At 44.6% G+C, this 17581-nt stretch overlaps 1 protein-coding gene across 17 annotated transcripts in view; it reads left to right on the top strand.

Annotated features, from left to right (window-relative positions):
* Positions 1-17581, top strand: part of CLIP1 (CAP-Gly domain containing linker protein 1) — an 84963-nt gene that overhangs the window by 21314 nt on the left and 46068 nt on the right. For 10 of the 17 annotated variants that reach the window (XR_004989975.2, XM_045585556.1, XM_036449014.2 and 7 more), the window contains exons 2-9: positions 2343-2536; positions 4693-5264; positions 8337-8461; positions 8952-9174; positions 12991-13188; positions 13751-13854; positions 14946-15006; positions 16275-16307. Coding sequence is in view for 16 of the 17 variants with exons in the window: in XM_045585556.1 (XP_045441512.1) it covers positions 2452-2536; positions 4693-5264; positions 8337-8461; positions 8952-9174; positions 12991-13188; positions 13751-13854; positions 14946-15006; positions 16275-16307 (1401 nt within the window). In the remaining variant the exon portion in view is untranslated. Of the gene's footprint in view, positions 1-2342; positions 2537-4692; positions 5265-8336; positions 8462-8951; positions 9175-12990; positions 13189-13750; positions 13855-14945; positions 15007-16274; positions 16308-17581 lie in introns of those variants that run through there. The other 7 variants (XM_036449011.2, XM_036449013.2, XM_045585557.1 and 4 more) reach the window with 3 other exon arrangements.

A 17581-nucleotide genomic window follows, 5' to 3' on the forward strand; every position in this document is an offset into this window, starting at 1 on the left:
AAACCTTTTCATGAGAAGGAAGACAGCCAGAGGGGCTGTGCAGCTAAGCCACCTATGTCCTGAATCCCTTTCCCTCACCTGTAGTCAGTGCTTGGAAGGAGATTGCTCTTCCTGCTTCTCCCTTTTGAGAATAGCAAGCAAAATAGTAGCTGTTTTTGACTGTTTAAAAGTGAGTCAAGTTCTAGAGATAAGCATTTTTTTTTATAAGTGGTTCTTAGCCTGAAAGAAATTTTAGAACTGTGGCATCAGAGGTGTAAATACAGGATTCTGGGGTTGTGTGTGTATTATACTAGAGGTCTGGTGCACAGATTTGTGCACCAGTGGAATCCCTTGGCCTCGCCTGTGGGGATCAGACCGAAACTGGTCTCTGGGTCCAGGGTACGGGTGAAGCAGATTTGGGGCCAACAGTGCCCCAGCAACAGCCTAACCCACTGCCGATTCTGCAAGGAATTGGATTCCCTCCTCTACTGGTCGGAGCATCTGACCCCTGGTGGTCATTGGGTGTCATAGTTACCAGGCAAACGGTCAGTTGGATGGTTGCTTAGGTTTTTATATATATAGACTAGAGGCCCCGTGTATGAATTTGTGCACGTGGGTCCCTCGGCCTGGCCTGTGCCCTCTTGCAATCCAGGACCCCTCAAGGGATGTCGGACTGCTGGTTTCAGCCCAGTTCCCCCAGGCCATGCCAATGGACCTCCGTACATTAGACCTCTAGTATGCATAGAAGATCTTTGGTTAATCTTTTTTTTTATTTTATTTTATATTTTATTGATTTTTTTACACAGAGAGAGAGAGTGATAGAGAGTCAGAAACATTGATGAGAGAGAATCATCGATCAGCTGAAACTTGCACATCTCCAACTGGGGATGTGCCCGCAACCAAGGTACATGTCCTTGACCGGAATCGAACCTGGGACCTTTCAGTCCACAGGCTGACTCTCTATCCACTGAGCCAAACCGGTTTTGGCTTTGGTTAATCTTTCCCCGCCCTCTCCCTTCCGCCCTTCCCTCTGAGATTCATTAGCTGTTCCATGTTTCAATGCCTGTGCATAGAATGTCTGCCCCCTGGTGGTCAGTGCACATCATAGTTACCGGTTGAATGGTCGTTTAGGCCTTTATATATAGATATTACCATCTTATAGTTTGGAAAGCAAGATTATAATATAATGTAACTGACTTACATGTGTGCTTTGTGAATTCTTGGTGCTTTACACATGTAGATCGTTTTAATAATGCTGGTACTTGTATTTTTAATTGTTGGTCTCTTGTAAGGACTAAAAATCACACTCAAGTTCACATCTGCTTTTTAGCCAAATGAAAGAAAAATAGCATGTGTTAATCTGAGGTGCTCCTGAATTTAAGAAAGGATTAGAATAGTAGTCAATCCACAATGTCATAAGGCTCAAATGGGATAATACATGTAAAAAATATTTCTAAATTATATTCTATATGTTATGGAATAATAATACACGTAAAAATTATTTCTAAATTATAATGTTCTGTGTGTTATGGTCCTTACATGTTTAGAAGGATAGGGAAGAAGGATATTTGTCTTATTTTAGGTCCAAAACTCTTGATTCAGTGAGCATAGGTATCAAATATTAAATTATGTTCAGTTTGTTAGTGGGGCGGGAATACCTTTTTTTTTTTTTAAATCCTCACTTGAGGATATTTTTTTGATTTTTTTTAGAGATAGTGGAAACAAGAGGATAAGATAGAGAGAAATATCGATGTGAGAGAAACACATCGATTGGTTGCCTCCTGCATGAGCCCTGACCAGTGCTTAGGCCGAGGAGAAGCCCACAACCAAGGTACGTGCCCTTCAGTCTGCAGACTGATAATCTATCCACTGAGCCAAACGACCACCTTTTTTTCTTTTCCCTTTTGCATGTGTAATATATTGCTACCATTAGCTACTTACCTTCAGTATAGTAAATTGCTTTAAACTCATCTCATTAGCATTTGTGTTTTTAGTATCTAGAACACATGTGTCAAACACAAGGTCCGCGAGCCAAATCCGTCCCGCCAGGCCTTGCAATGTGGCCCGCACCGCGCTGTCATCACTGCACTCCGCTGTGTTTCCATCACAATGACAGTTTATGACTGTTCAGTAAACCATTTGGCCCGCGATTTAGGCTGGATTTTAGATTTTGGCCCCTTCTCTGATTGAGTTCGACATCCCTAATCTAGAACTTTCTAGGTTCCTAGGTTCAGTGAAGCGATGGTTTATTATCATAGATAAGAAAAAGTTGAGGCTGCGAAAGCTGCTTTAATAATAACTGTTGTATCTACCTTTTTTTCTCCTATTGATTCTAAGTTCTTTTTGTGTTTTTCTCTTTGCAGATTTAACACAGAGACCGACCTCCCTCTAGGAGTACCCGCAGCTGTTTCCATGGTCGGGGAAAGGTAGTGCAGCAGGCACGGGACACGCAGCTCTGCTGTACTGGGGACAATGAGTGTGCTCAAACCAAGCGGGCTCAAGGTCCCCACCAAGATCCTTAAGCCTGGCAGCACAGCCTTGAAGACACGCACTGCTGGTAATGCCTTATGTTTTCCTCCAGAGCAAACAAATTATAGCCCCACAGAAAGGCTTTGGTGTGAAGATTTTAAAAAGACAATCTTATAAAGCTTCACATCCTTAAAAAAATATTTGAAAATGTTTTGATGAACAGAATAGCATCTTATGGCTAAGAGTCTGGATCAGTGAAGAGTTTCCCGTGTTGTAGGTTATCTTTACTTGATTTAGTGTCAGGTGATAAAAGAGTGGTCAAATTAAGTTCCTTGAGTGTTTGATCCTTACAAATCGAAACTCTGTGGACTCCCTTAGTATATTGTAAAGAGGTGTTTGACATCTGCTCTAGGCCGGCCAGGCCCCTCTCGTCCCCAGTCTTTGCACAATTGACTCCTATTCATCAAGTCTTGGGCCAGATGTCACCTTCTCCAGGAGGCCTTTCCTGACTGCTCTGCCCCAGGTTGCTGTCTCCTCCACAGCCCCTATTACCTGAAACAAGCTGTTGTGTCCTTTATTTACTGCCTGTCCCCTCATCTCCAGACTGAGCCCTGTGAGGCATGGATTGTGTTGTCTTGCTCTGTCCCCCCGTGAAGAACCTTGCCTAGGACTTGTCCCAGGGTGGCAGGAGCTCAGAAAACATGTACAGCATGACTAAATACATTTTCTCATTTAACCCTCAAGATATTAAAAAAAACCCCTCAAGATAGATATTACTTCCCCCTTACTAATGAAGAAATTGAGCTCAGAGGGATTGTGTGACATCTTAAGATCACAATGTGCCTAGGAAATGGTAGAATGATGAAGAATGTTCACACCAAATATTGATTAAATGCTTGCTGGGTGAGTGTATGAATGCATTTCCAGTGTAAACACATTTCTGGCAAAATGTAACTTCTGTCTTTACCACAGAGTAGAGATTGCACAAGGTCGTCTTGCCTTAATGGGGTCAGATGCTGTCTCTCTTGCCTCACTGTGACCGCCATCTCCGCCAGCAAGGGAATGGGTCTCTTTGGTTGTCTTGGAGTAATGATGATAGAGACCAAACACAAACCCTTCCTTCACCCAAGCGAATGCCAGTCTCTAGTCAAATGGTCCGAGTCTTGTCAGCTGTTTGTTGACTACTCAAATGTGGGAAGGAAGCCCATCTTAGTGGATCTGAGTGGGTATTTGTTCATGACGTTCAGGGTTGGGGTGGAGGAAAGAATGAAATCAGACCTGCATTATGAACTTTGGAAAAGGACTACTTAAAAATTTTTTTTTGCCCTAGATGGTTTTGCTCAATGGATAGAGCGTCGGCCTGCAGACTGACGGGTCCCGGGTTTGGTTCCAGTCAAGGAAACATGCCCAGGTTGCGGGCTGGATCCCCAGTGGTAGACGTGCAAGAGGCAGCCAATCAATGATTCCCTGTCATCATTGATGTTTCTATTTCTGTCTCCCTCTCCCTTCCTCTCTGAAATAAATAAAAATATATATTAAAAATTTTTTAAAAAAATATTTTATTGATTTTACACAGAGAGGAATTGAGAGGGACAGAGAGTTAGAAACGTCGATGAGAGAGAAACATCGACCAGCTGCCTCTTGCACACCCCACACTGGGGATGTGCCCGCAACCAAGGTATATGCCCTTGACTGGAATCGAACCCGGGACCTTTCAGTCCGCAGGCCGACACTCTATCCACTGAGCCAAACCGGTCCCGGCTAAAAAAAATATTTTTTTAAATTGACTTCAGAGAGGAAGGAAGAGGGGGAGAGAGAAGACATCAATGATGAGAGAGAACTATTGATCAGCTGCCTCTTGCACTCGCCCTACTGGGGATCAAGCCCAAAACCCAGGCACGCGCCTTGACCGGAAATCAAACCATGGCCTCCTTCTCATAGGTCGACGCTCAACTATCATGCCACACCGGCTGGGCAAGGATTACATTTTTTCTTCTTCTTTCTGGTTTTAACATCATCCGATCTTAATTGCAAGTAAGGATTAAATCTCATCAGCTCACTGAGTTTCAACAGCATTGAACATGGTAGTGATGGAGCCAGTAATTATTGCCTCCTTGCTAAAAAAAAAAAAAAAAAAAAGGAAAGGAAGAAAAACAGGGCACTTTGACTTTCGCTAGTGTATTTCCCTTTAGGTCTGCTTGAGTGTGGAACCGAATCTCTTCTGATCCTTTCATGTGTTTTCAGTTGCAGCTCCAGTAGAGAAAGCAACATCCAGTGAAAAAGCATCAGGCGCCTCTTCCCCTGAGGCACAAGAGGAATTTGTGGACGACTTCCGAGTTGGGGAGCGAGTTTGGGTGAATGGAAATAAGCCTGGATTTATACAGTTTCTGGGTGAAACTCAGTTCGCACCAGGCCAGTGGGCCGGAATTGTTCTAGATGAACCCATAGGCAAGAATGATGGTTCCGTGGCAGGAGTCCGGTATTTCCAGTGCGAACCTTTAAAGGGCATATTCACCCGGCCTTCCAAGTTGACGAGGACGGTGCAGGCTGAAGATGAAGCCAGTGGCCTGCAGACGACTCAGGCTTCCAGAACAACCTCGCCTCTGTCCACTTCTGCAGCCAGCATGACAGCCTCCTCCCCAGCCACCCCCTCACATATTCCTCAGAAGTCGTCCCAGCCAACAGCAAAGGAACCTTCTGCTACACCTCCGATCAGCAACCTCACAAGAACTGCCAGTGAATCCATCTCCAACCTTTCCGAGGCTGGCTCGGTCAAGAAAGGAGAGAGAGAACTCAAAATTGGAGACAGAGTACTGGTGAGTCCAGAACCTTCCAAAGTGGTCGTGTTGAACTAAGATGTAGTCACTGATGAGTGGTTAGAAATACAGGCTCAGTGTCTGTTCTGGAGGAATGACCACTCACTAAGAGAGAAATGAATCAGCTTTTCTAGTGGTTCAGTTTATGTGTAAACATGCTGCAAATTAGAACCTTGCCATGTAGTTTGAAAAGAGTTGTGAATATAAGTTTGCAGTAATTAATTCTAGTTTATCTCCCAATTTAGCCAAAAGAATGAGTTTATAACTTATAAATAACTAGAGGCCCAATGCATGAAATTTGTGCCTAGGAAGGGGGGGGGTCCCTCAGCCTGGCCTGCACACACTCCAATCTGGGACCCCTCAGGGATATCTGACTGCCGGTTTAGGCTAACTGTCTCTGCCTGCCAGCCTGATGGCCCCTAACTTGCCCCCCTGCCGGCCTGATTGACCCTAACTTGCTTCCCTGCCAGTCTGATCGACCCCTAACTGCCTTTGCCCCGGCCTAAGCTGCAGTCTGGCCTCCCTCTGAGGGAGGCGACCTGGCAGATCAGGGGAAAGTGCTGCCCCCATTACTCTGCTGCTGTTGCCACTACTGGCCTGAGCGTGGGCCCTTCGCAGCTGTTGCGGCTTTGTCTGGAAGATCATCCAGAAAACATCTGCTCTAATTAGCATATTCCCTTTTATTAGTATAGATAAGGTAATTTTATTTGACAAAATAGGCTCAGAAGTGGACTTAGATGTCTTTATAAGTTTTAAAAACATTTTTTCTTGCTTTAATGATGCATAAGAAGCTCTTATTTCTCCACCAACTAAAGTAAAAAAAAAAAAATAATTCAAGTACTAGTCAAATAGAGTTCTTAAGAGAATATCTGCTATACATCATCGGCTCTTGTCACATTACTTTTTTAAGGAGGCTTACTTAACATCAGATGTTATAGATGGGAGGCTCAAAAAGATGTCATCAAGATGCCACCTTACAAACTCTTGTTCACAAAATTCCTGTGAAACAAGCCCTATTACCACTCATTGGATCCGGAACTACCGCCTCTAGGGATGGACGGTCAGACTCTGTTAAAGGCTGAGAGAAGCCGGTCCTGCTCTCGGGAGAACAAGGAGGAGAGAGAGATCTACATAACCACTCACTGGACTTTTTTTTAATAGCTTTATCAACCCAGGCCAGTGAGATTAAATGGCTTGTTTGGGACTTGATAATGAATAGATTGGAGAGTTCAAAAAGAATTCACTGTTTCCTATTTCCTGTTTGCAGACCCACTCATTAGCCTTGCAGAATTGATCCCTGATCTTCTCACAAAATTTTATGAGAAGGGTGTTTGCTTCCTGGTCAAGGCACACGCCTGGGTTATGGATTTGATCCCCAGTAAGGGGTGTGCATGAGACAGCTGGTCAATGATTATCTCATCAGTGATATTTCTCTCTCTCTCCCTTCTCTCTGAAATCAATAATAATAATAATAATTAAAAAAAAACACCACACACATATAAAAAAAGGAATTTTAGGTTTGGTGGGGGAAAAAGTATAAGAAAACTGCCAATTCTAGTAAGTAAACAAACATTGGCATGGCATTTCCCCCCCAGGGTAAGTGTATATGATACTATTGCATCTAGAGAAGTGTTACCAGTCTGTTTTGTGGTGATTTTTATAAAGCTTCAGATTTGAATGAAGCCCATGGTTTGCTTGGAGATTTTATTGCCCACAAGCCTGTTAGATGCCTCTTGGAAAAACAGTCGTCACGACAGTGACTTAGACTCACCTCCAAAGAATTCAGCAGATTAGCTGGGGAGATGCATCATCTTTAGCTAATGTGCTGAGTTCATGATGTTGGTTCAACCTGCTCTGGATGCTGTGGTGAAGGAGTGGGAAAGAAACTGAGGTCAGTTTTACAGAGGTGATTGCTTGTAGACTCCACGAGTGCCTTAAGAGTGTTAGAAGGTCAGATGTGCCAAATCTAGTGCTGGAGTCTCATTGGCAAGAGCAAGCTAGCTGCTAACATATAGTAGACTCCTACGCTATCTGTTAAAACAGTTTTTTAAATACATGTTTGTATTGATTTATATATATATATATATATATATATATATATATATATAAAATTGATTTTTTTTACAGAGAGGAAGAGAGAGGGATAGAGAGTTAGAAACATCAATGAGAGAGAAACATTAATCAGCTGCCTCCTGCACACACCCTACAGGGGATGTGCCCACAACCAAGGTACATGCCCTTGATTGGAATTAAACCAGGGACCCTTGAGTCTGCAGGCCAATGCTCTATCCACTGAGCCAAATTGGCCAGGGCTGATTTTTTTTTTAAGAGAGGATGAGAGAGGGATAGAGAGAAATGTCGATGAGAGAAAAACATCCAGCAGCTGTCTCCTGCATACCCCCTACTGAAGATCAGGTCTGCAACCCAGGCATTGTCTGCAACCCATGACTTTACCGGGAATTAAACTGATCTCTTGGTTGTTCATATGTTAATGCTCAACCACTGAGCCACACCAGCCGGGCAAAATGTTTCTAAACTTTTATTAAAAAAAGGATTAAACAGAGTTGGGAGAAAATATGTGTCATTCCAAACTCATAAAAAAGTTATATTCACAGAAAAAAGTAGAAATAAATGCCTTTAGTGTTAAAAAGCAAGACAAAAACAGTATATGTTTTAAGAAATTAGGAAGGAGCCCTGCCCATTGTTTCTCAGTGTTAAGAGCATCGGCCCGTGCACTGAAGGGTCAAGGATTTCATTCCTGGTTAAGGGCACATGCCTGGGGGGTATGTGGGAGGCAGCCAGTTGATGTGTCTCTCTCACATCCATGTTTCTATCTCCTTCCCTTTTACTCTCTTTAAAATCAATGGGAAAATATCCTTGGGTAAGAATTAACAAAAAAAGAAGAAGAAATTAGGAAGAAAAGAACAATAAACCAAAGGAAGTAGAGAAGGGAAGGAAGCCTGCTGATAGAAAGAAGGGTGCGCAGTGCGCCGTCATTGGTGGGAACTGCAGAAGATGAATGAAGTCTTGGTATGATGCTCATCTCCTCATTTTAACTCTCTCTACTTCCAGGTCGGTGGCACTAAAGCTGGTGTCGTCCGGTTTCTCGGGGAGACGGATTTTGCCAAGGGCGAGTGGTGTGGTGTGGAGTTAGATGAGCCTCTCGGGAAGAATGACGGGGCTGTTGCTGGCACAAGGTTTGTTTGGAATTGGGCACCATCTTGCACGAAAAGGTGCCTGAGCAGATCTCACTCATTGAGTATAACAACATGGAAATGGATGTCTTGAAGAGCTGCCAGCGTTAGACACTAGTTGGGTTTCCTTCTCCCTTCGTCTGGCAAGGTTTTATGAATCGGATTACTATATGCTGAACTCCTCTCTGTATGTTTATCTGATGGTAGAAATATTAATTCCCTTTATTACTTCAGTACCAATGAGCAATTCTGCCTCTTGCATCACATTATTATTTATGAGTGTGTTTTCTGAAACATGGCTGAGGTTATTGAGCAGCTTTCATCCATGCGAACGCTGCCTGCTGTGCACGCCCCCTGTCCATCCACCTCTCTCCCAGCTGATCGGTAGAATTGACAGCAAACCAGTTACGACTTAGGAGTTAAGAGCGCTTTCTCCTTACAGTTTCTCTTAATGAAATTTTTTGTTTACTGTCCTTATTATTGTTCTCTCAAGGTATTTTCAGTGTCAACCCAAATATGGCCTGTTTGCTCCCGTCCACAAAGTGACCAAGATCGGCTTCCCGTCCACTACGCCAGCCAAAGCCAAGGCCGCCGCCGTTAGGCGAGTGATGACCTCCACGCCCGCCAGCCTGAAGCGCAGCCCATCCGCGTCCTCTCTCAGCTCCCTGAGCTCGGTGGCCTCCTCCGTGAGCAGCAAGCCCAGTCGCACAGGATTGGTAAGCCTCCCTCTCCTCACTGCATGTGTCTGCCTCCCAGCGCTCGCAGCCAGTGCATCCCCTCTGCTTCTAGAAATACTAAGTTGCCCCTCACCCTGTGCTAAACATTAGCTATAGCTCATGCATGTCCTTGCCAGAGTCACAGAATAAAACTCTAGCAAGAATACACGTTTTAAAATCATTTTTAACAACCCCTTTTCGATTTCTAAGGCTTCATGATGGAGTAGTTCTGGGTGAACCTAGCCACTACCGATGAGACGACTGCTTTTCTCAGAAATTATTTTGGGCACAAGAAAGACTGGAAAACGGGGGTAGGAGGAGATCCTTTTCCTTCAGGACGTAGGTTTCTTTCTTATTTCAAACAGTTTTAGGAACTAAAGTATTTTGAGTAAAGCCATGTTCTCAGAATTTTGACATGAATACAGTCTAACCCTCTGAAAGCAGATAGTGTGTGGAGTGTTGCCCACCTGGGCCAGAGGACACAGAAGGGAACTTGTAGAACTTGAAAGGATGCTCGGAAGAGCTATGTTTCGTTTTGTCTACTCTCTCTCTCTGTCCTCCTCCCACCTCCTTCCCTCTCCCTCCTTTCCCCATTTAGATCACTAAACATAGAGTCATCAGAATTAAAATAAAACAATGGCGTCTTATTCTGGTTGATAACGCACGCGCTTCATCAGGGTCAAAATGCCTTTTTGGCGTCAGCCCCTGCCATTACACTTATCTACTTGAAGAGAGGCAAATACCGTTGAAGTTTGCAATGGCAGTGTTGTCCTCCATGCTGAGTTGGGATCTCTGCATAATGATGGTGAACTACGGACAGGAGTTAGGATGCTGAGTGGTGTGATTTCGGTTTGCCTTCTTTCAGGCGATGTCAGGCAGGGAAAGGCAAGGCAGAGGCATCTGCCCTTAAGAGGGGGGTTGTGCTGCTCTGCCCGCCAGCCCAGGTGCACTTCTTCCTCATCAGTTCAGGAAAAACCCGCTTGGACTATTTCGTTTGCATTTGAAGGGTTACAAATGGACTTTATGGAAAACGTTGCCAGGAGCAATGAAGTGGAAAACCTCAGTGCCCACAACACCTTGTTCCAGAGATCTGCAAACTCCAACGTGGATGTCTCGTCTGCTTTGTCAATCCTGGACGATTCCACAAAGGTGTCAGGTCTGGGTTAGGAATTCTTTCGTGACGTAATCATGAGTCCATTTCCTTGGAAAATAGCCAACTTCTCCTCGCCCCCCCCCCCCCCAACCTCCCCTCTCAGACCAGTTCTGACAACTCATTCAGGGAAGGATTCCAACAGAAGAAAAAGGAGTCTTCTTGTCTTGCAAAACAGCTTATTTTTAAAAAATTTTTATATAGGGTAGCTATGGTTTCTAAGTCAAAAATCACGATAGGAGAATATTCCAAGAATATAGAAAATTTGAACTGTGACTTCCTAGAAATGTATCTCAGCAACATAATCCTACTCACGTATATAAAAAAGCCTAAAGACTTTGCTGCAAAATGATCTGGAAGCGTTGGGCGCAGAGATTCCCAGGCTTCCTGGGGTCTCAGCCCCTTTAGTGTCTCAGTTATTTTTTCATGGTGGACCTACGTCAAGAGAAGTAGCTGACAGTTCTGTTTATTAAATAATTAGGTTTAAATAACTTAATATTTATGTCACAGGAGTTGGTGGCTGTTTTTAAAAAAATGATACCTACTAACTAAAAGGACAACCATTTTAAATTCATTCTTAAATAACCATAACTCATCATTACCAGGTTGTATGCTGCTGTTGGGCACCTGTCAAATCTTGGAATCTCCCTCAGCACCATTGCCCTCATTTTCGGTGCCACAGATTTTTGTTGGCATAGTCCTTGCTTTCTGTCATGGCAGTAGCCCAAACCCAGCTTCGGAAAGACATGACATCATCTAAAGGAATATGTATGACCACCTGAGGCGTGAAGAAATAAAATGGAGTCACTGCAGTCAAGCGGCTAAACTACTAAGATCACATCGGCCGAGGCTCGGGGAAACAATTCATTCATTGGCCTAGGAACTTAAACTTCTTAGGAAAGAACGTTCACGTGTCCAGACCAAGAGCATGGAACGTCCGGAAGATGACCACCTCAGACCCATCCAGAGGCTAAGGACGCAGAACGGATCCTTCTCAGGAATGGGCACTATGAGAACTCTTAGATTTTTATTTCTTCTTCAGAGGGACACCCTGGCTATTTTCTACCTGTGTTTTCCAGTTTGTAAACCTTAAAACCCTTGGATAAATCTTTAGTGTTTATTTCTAGCCACAGCCTATTGAAACGCAATTGCCTCAAGCTATAGTTTGCATGGTGTCCAACAGGTGTCGCTGTTGTCCTTGAAATTCACTGCCCTTTGCTGCAGTCCCCTGGGTATCTCTGTGCAGGAACCTCAGATTTAGTGTCTCCAGGAAGAAATGTTGGTATGGGAACGTATAATTTAGCCACACATGCAATGAAACTAGAAAAGAAAGTCAAGGTCAAATGGTAAAAAAAAGAGAACAGGGAACCCCCCTTCCCCAGTATGTGTAATTCAAGCAATTTCACTAAATAGAAGCCACAAAGGACTACTCGGGTTTGATTGGACCCTTGCCTCTCCTAGTCATCAAATTGCCCTACCAGGAGGGGATGGCAGATCCCCGTCCTCAGACTAAGACAAGAGCATTCAAGCCTCAGGTGAGGCCCCAACTGCAGAAGGTGAAGTCAGGGCTGTGGTGGCCTGCAACCCAGCAGTCGCTGAGGGAGCAGCCCTGCACACAATTGCCAAGCACCAGGCAGTGAGGCCCTTTCTCGACCACCGACCTCTAAAACTGGGCTTGGAAGAATAGTACTCGACTTGCCCAGTTGTCTGTTAACATCTAGTAGGAGCTTCTTTGCTCTGTGCTTTTATGTGACGTTAGCCTCAAGGTGGAGGATTTGGGCATGTGAAACAGGTGACTGAGCTGATCCACTCCTTTCCTAGTCACTCTCCCCACTTCTCATTGTCCCCCTGTTCCCTCCATGCCCCCTTTTCTCTCAATCACCTTCCCTCCCCTACTTTTCTTTGCCCATAAATCTTTCTCCTCCTTTTCGTCTCGTGTTTTTTTCTTTCTTCCTCTTATGTGTGTCCTTGCCCAGACATATGCATGCACGCTCACCCACTCCCACGCGCCTGAAGGCAGATAGTGGTCCTCTTCACCTTGTCCTTGTAAATCTCTCTGGGATGGGCATTCAGCTCCTCAAGGGCTCCGTTGCTGGGCGAGATCGCCTCTGCCTTTCACTCCTCTGCCTTTCACTCCTCTGCCTTTCACTCGGAAACAAAGACAAAGTCCTGGCAACGGTCCAACTGTTAAACCCGTTGAAGGAAGGTTTGTGATGCAGAGGGGGACCTATTGGTCTCAACTTCAAGTCTAAAGATCAAAAGATTGCCCAAAATGTCGTAACAAGAAGACAGCTATATGTGAAGCTTAGGTCGGAAGAGAGCGGAGAGAAACGTGTTAAATGGGTTCTGTGCAATTTTTCTAGATTCCTGTAAGGCCCTGCCGGCTGAGCTCAGAGTACCTTTCACTTGAGCCACTCATTCTTCTAGACACCTTCCTGATTGGTCCACAGCCTCTTTGCATGAATGTGTTCTTTGTGGGATTTACAGACAGGAGGCCTCGCATGCTGTCTTGTTTTCTTGATGAAGAGCCTTTCTGAGTCATTGGCAAGCCTGAGAGCTGGGGCAGCACTTTTGCTTTGCTGAGGAGGCTCCCGCCTGCATGCATTGCTCCTGCTCGCGTCCCTCGTAGCGTCATCACCCTTCACTTCTTTCACTTTCCTTTGCAGTTGACCGAAACCTCCTCCCGGTACGCCAGGAAGATCTCCGGCACCACCGCCCTCCAGGAGGCCCTGAAAGAGAAGCAGCAGCACATTGAGCAGCTGCTGGCCGAACGGGATCTAGAGAGGGCGGAGGTGGCCAAGGCCACGAGCCACGTGGGGGAAATAGAGCAGGAGCTAGCCCTGGCCCGGGATGGACACGACCAGGTGAAGTCTGGTGCTGGCCTTGTGGTGATGGTGACAGGTCCTAAGCTGATCGCGTTGCAGAGATGGTGCCTGGAGCTAGTTTTGGGTGTAGTCCTGGGAGCACTAGGAATGTCTCTGATGGGCTTGTTTGAAAGCTATGAACCGGAGTCCCAGTTTGCATCATCATAAAAGTGGAGTTTGTTCTTCTTGAGTGCACCTTAGCCTCTTGGTCTTTACGTCCAGGTCTTTTGGCCTCTCTGTGCTAGTTGAGCTGGCTTAATTGGACTTCACCTGTGATTGCAACTTCTGTTTTGTAGATGATCCTCTGCAGGAGTTTTAGTTTCCATAGGTGGGAATTGTTGTAATGTTGCCCTCGGCTGCCATCATGGTGTGGTTTCCATCCTCGTCCTCCGGGAATGAGGCTGACAATAACCTATTAAAAATTATAGAATGCATTCTAACATTAAAGGTTTTGGAGGAACGCCAGCCCACAATGGTGCCACTTAGCCATAGCTCTTTGGAGGTGTCCCTGGGCCTGTCTGGGTCAGAGAGAGGCCCCTCACTGACACCCTTGCCTCCCCAGCATGTCCTGGAGCTGGAGGCCAAGATGGACCAGCTGCGAGCCATGGTGGAAGCTGCCGACAGGGAGAAAGTGGAACTGCTCAACCAACTCGAAGAGGAAAAAAGGTGATCCTAAACTGTCCCCGGGGGCACCTGTGGCCTTTTCCTTTTAAACTTCCTTCCCTTTGGCAACCATGTTGGTGTCCACCCGTAGAACCAAAGGAATGATCATGTTCAGCGGAAATAGAAGTCCTCATTCTGTGAGAGGAGGGTTTGCTTTGCTTTGACTTCCTGGGGGTCGTTTGTAGTCACCTGGACATGGCCTGATTAAATGAACAATCATTCGAGGAGCACGCACTGTGTGCTGAGCATCCTCTTGAGGGCAGCCTTAGTTGTGTGGTGGCGTTCACTCAGACCCAGCCCCCTGTGGAGTCATTCCTGGGGAGGGGTGCTGGACCCAGGTAGCTGATGAAATCCTATTATGTCTGACTGGCCATACAAGGTCCCTGTCCTCGAGAAACTCAGTACCTTATTAGGAAAACAAGGCTCTCACATGAGGCATTTAGGGAATTTTCCAGTTCGGGACAAAATCAGGTGCTAAACTGAGAGAAAACAAGCTTGGTTGTGATAGAAGGGTTTAAAAAAATATCTCTACAAAAAACATCTTCATGGAAACCATGTGAACATCTCTGGTTATGGGATGGTAGTCCTCAGCTGTTGTACTTGATGCCACCTTCTGCCATTTCTGACAGCGACTTCCTAGTCGCTAGTGATCAGGATGGTCATAGGCACTGTGGTGAGGGGACAACCAGTGGAGGTGGAATGCAGCCTCTGACCAGGGAAACTGCTTTCTCATTGGACAGAGAAACACTGTACGGAGGACATTCTCCTCGCCTCCTGTGTACTGGTGCGTGAGGCAGACCTCGTCTTGATCACATTCATTCTGGTGCTTGTGACCAAGGGAACTGGTTGATTTTTCTCAGCTCTTACTCCTGCCTCTGGAACGCGTGCCTGGATAAAACTCGGGAGCTTCCCAAAGAAGAGGAGAGCTCTCTGGTGCATACACCAGAGGCCTAAAGATGCATTGATTTCTAAGCTTCTGAGGCATTTCTTTCCAGGCCATGTGCTCAGTTTACCAGGATGTGATTGTAGAGATACAGGCGCCCATTTGTTCCTTAGTTATTTTCTAAGTGCTTTGTTTCCATCTCCTTCCGCAGGAAGGTGGAGGATCTTCAGTTCCGGGTGGAGGAAGAATCAATTACTAAAGGCGACCTTGAGGTAAAACCCCTCCAGCTGCCTAAAGCGTTTATGGGTCCCCATGTTCAGAAATGTGGACAAAATCATTGTGCCAGCTGATGTGGCCAGAACCGGCAGCAGAGGGATGGCAGGAGCCCAGCCTCTGGCCAGCTGGGCTGTGGGCGTGGCTCCCGGAGGTGATGAGGTGTCCTCTGAGCCTGGAACTGAGCCATCCCACCTCCTGTGGCCCAGTCAAGTTTTACTACTCTTTTCTTGTGATTGAAATTAAAAACCTCGAATTGGAGTTAATCGAGTCATACACCTGGCAGTGTGTCCCGAGTGAGACTCTCCATGTCTCTCTGATGACCAGAAATGGCATTCCTTGGGAGGAGCATTTTTTGCTTCCTCATAATAGTCTGAAACAGAGCCTTGTTTCTTCAACTGAGCAGGACGAATCTTTTATAACCCCGTAAAAGGGATAAATATATGTTTTAGTAGTTGAACTTTTTACAAAAGTAATTACTAGAAAAAAACAAGAGCAATTTATATTTTAGTTTCTTTTACTTCCATGGCATAGTTTAAATTAATAGGGATTTTCCTTTACAATTAAGTTTCTAATCTTGTGACAATTATTCACATTATTTTTTTTTCAAATGTGGACATTAGAGTTCAATGGTCTTGTTGCTTTTCAAACCACTGCTAGATATATGACAGGTATAAATTAAAATTTTCAAATTCTGCAGATTTTTGGTACTTTAATCTGTAATATTTTAGTAAAAACTGCACATTTCTGTGCAGCTCTCAAAATATACATGTATGCTACCATTACAGTTTTAGAGTCTGTTGACTGCCCACACCATGCTTACATTTCAAGGGTCTTCCAAATAGGAATTCTGATTTCTTTGGAAATAAATGTATCCTTATAGTTAACAAAAAGAAAGGGAAAGATTTTCTGAGTTTTAGTTTTATAAAGCCCAGGATTTAATGGATTATTAGTAATAAGTCTTCATTCATTTCATATATTGTACAATTACATTTCTTTAGTTTACATCTGTGTTATTAACATCCACTTAAAAACACCCTAAAGTTTCATTAGAAGTTTCATATCATCATCCAATTCATTTGAAATGTAGCCACTGGTGTTTTGGGAAAAGGACAAATGAAAATATTTACATCAGCACTAGGCTAGTATATAGTCTGTCTGATAAACTTACTTGAAATTAATCAAAGTTATTTTGAAACCCTAACATTGAAACTTTAGTCGAATCTCTCTTTTGTTGTTGTTTAATTTTTTATTTTTTTACTGATAGCAAAAGAGCCAGATTTCTGAAGATCCTGAGAATGTAAGAGGGCCCTTAACTGTGTGGATATTTTCCATGTTAACACAGATTGATTACAGATTAAAATGCTTATTGATATACTCAAATACTAACTGCATAATCTGATCTTGAGACATTGACCTTAATATTTCTATGCATGTGGCTTTCAAAGCAGTTACATTTGTATGTAATGACTGAAGAAATTGTATGTAATGACTAAGTTTTATAAACCCATTTTTTTTAGTGCAGAGGCATGCGTTTATAAGAAATTTTGTCAAAAACGGGCAAAATTAATTATGTCTGGGGGCCTGGCCTTCACTTAATTCATAATGGCTTCTAATTTTAATATAATTATTCCAAAAGAGAAGAAGCATAAGACATATTAGGTGAAGGAGTTATAGAAATTCTGGGGGAAGTTTTCCCAAATTGTCTAATTTTTATTCCCAGGAGAGGTAAAAGGGAATTGTGAATCCCAGACTGATTGCCTTGTGTGTGAGCACCCCTGCTGGCCAGTGCCTGTCATTGCAGCTGACTAGAAATACAAACTTGGTATTTGTCACTTTATTTTCCCTAGTGTTTGAGCCTAGAGGCTAGAATTCTTCAGTGAAGAGACTGAGTGTTTTAAAATTATTTTTGAAGCAAGGTTTTTAGGGTAGCAGTGCTTCTAGGCATGTAGGTGTTTTTCTTTTCCTTCCTTCTTCTGCTTAAGATTAAACACCCAATTCAAATCTTACCAAAGTGACCTCGAAAGCCTGGCTTCCTGGTGCCCCTTGCCAGCTCTAATGCCAACTGCAAGAAACCTAAAAACTTCTCACGGTGATATACCGCCACAAGAGAACAAAATGAAGGCAAAGACCGTTCCCACCGCCTCCTGGCAGGTAGAATATACAAGTCAAGACTGAACTTTTCCGACAGCCTCCGTTCTAAAGGTTCCCTTTTTGTGAAGCTACTTCAGTGATCTGGGTCTCCTCTCTCCTTCCCACACGGGCTCCTGCTGCGCCCAGTGTCCGTCTGCATGGGGTCTCCCTCCCGCCTCTCTGTGCGCTTCTTGCAGAGCCGCTGCTTGCCCTCTCTGCCTGCCCCAGGACTGCCCTCTGGGACATGTGTCTTCTTCTGAGAAAGGAGTCAGTTAACAAGGACGGTTGTCCTGTTGGGTGTAGCGTTTTGACTGCATACCATGGCATGGGCGTGGATCACTAGTCCCCATGCTTATGGCTGGTCAGAGACCGAGGTGCAGTTCCGGTCATTGGTGTGCACCCCGCCAGCAGGGAGGTCTGGCTGCAGTCACCCGGAAGGGG

Source organism: Pipistrellus kuhlii, unplaced genomic scaffold (assembly GCF_014108245.1).
Source record: "Pipistrellus kuhlii isolate mPipKuh1 unplaced genomic scaffold, mPipKuh1.p scaffold_m20_p_20, whole genome shotgun sequence".
Classification (NCBI taxonomy): Eukaryota; Metazoa; Chordata; class Mammalia; order Chiroptera; family Vespertilionidae; genus Pipistrellus; species Pipistrellus kuhlii.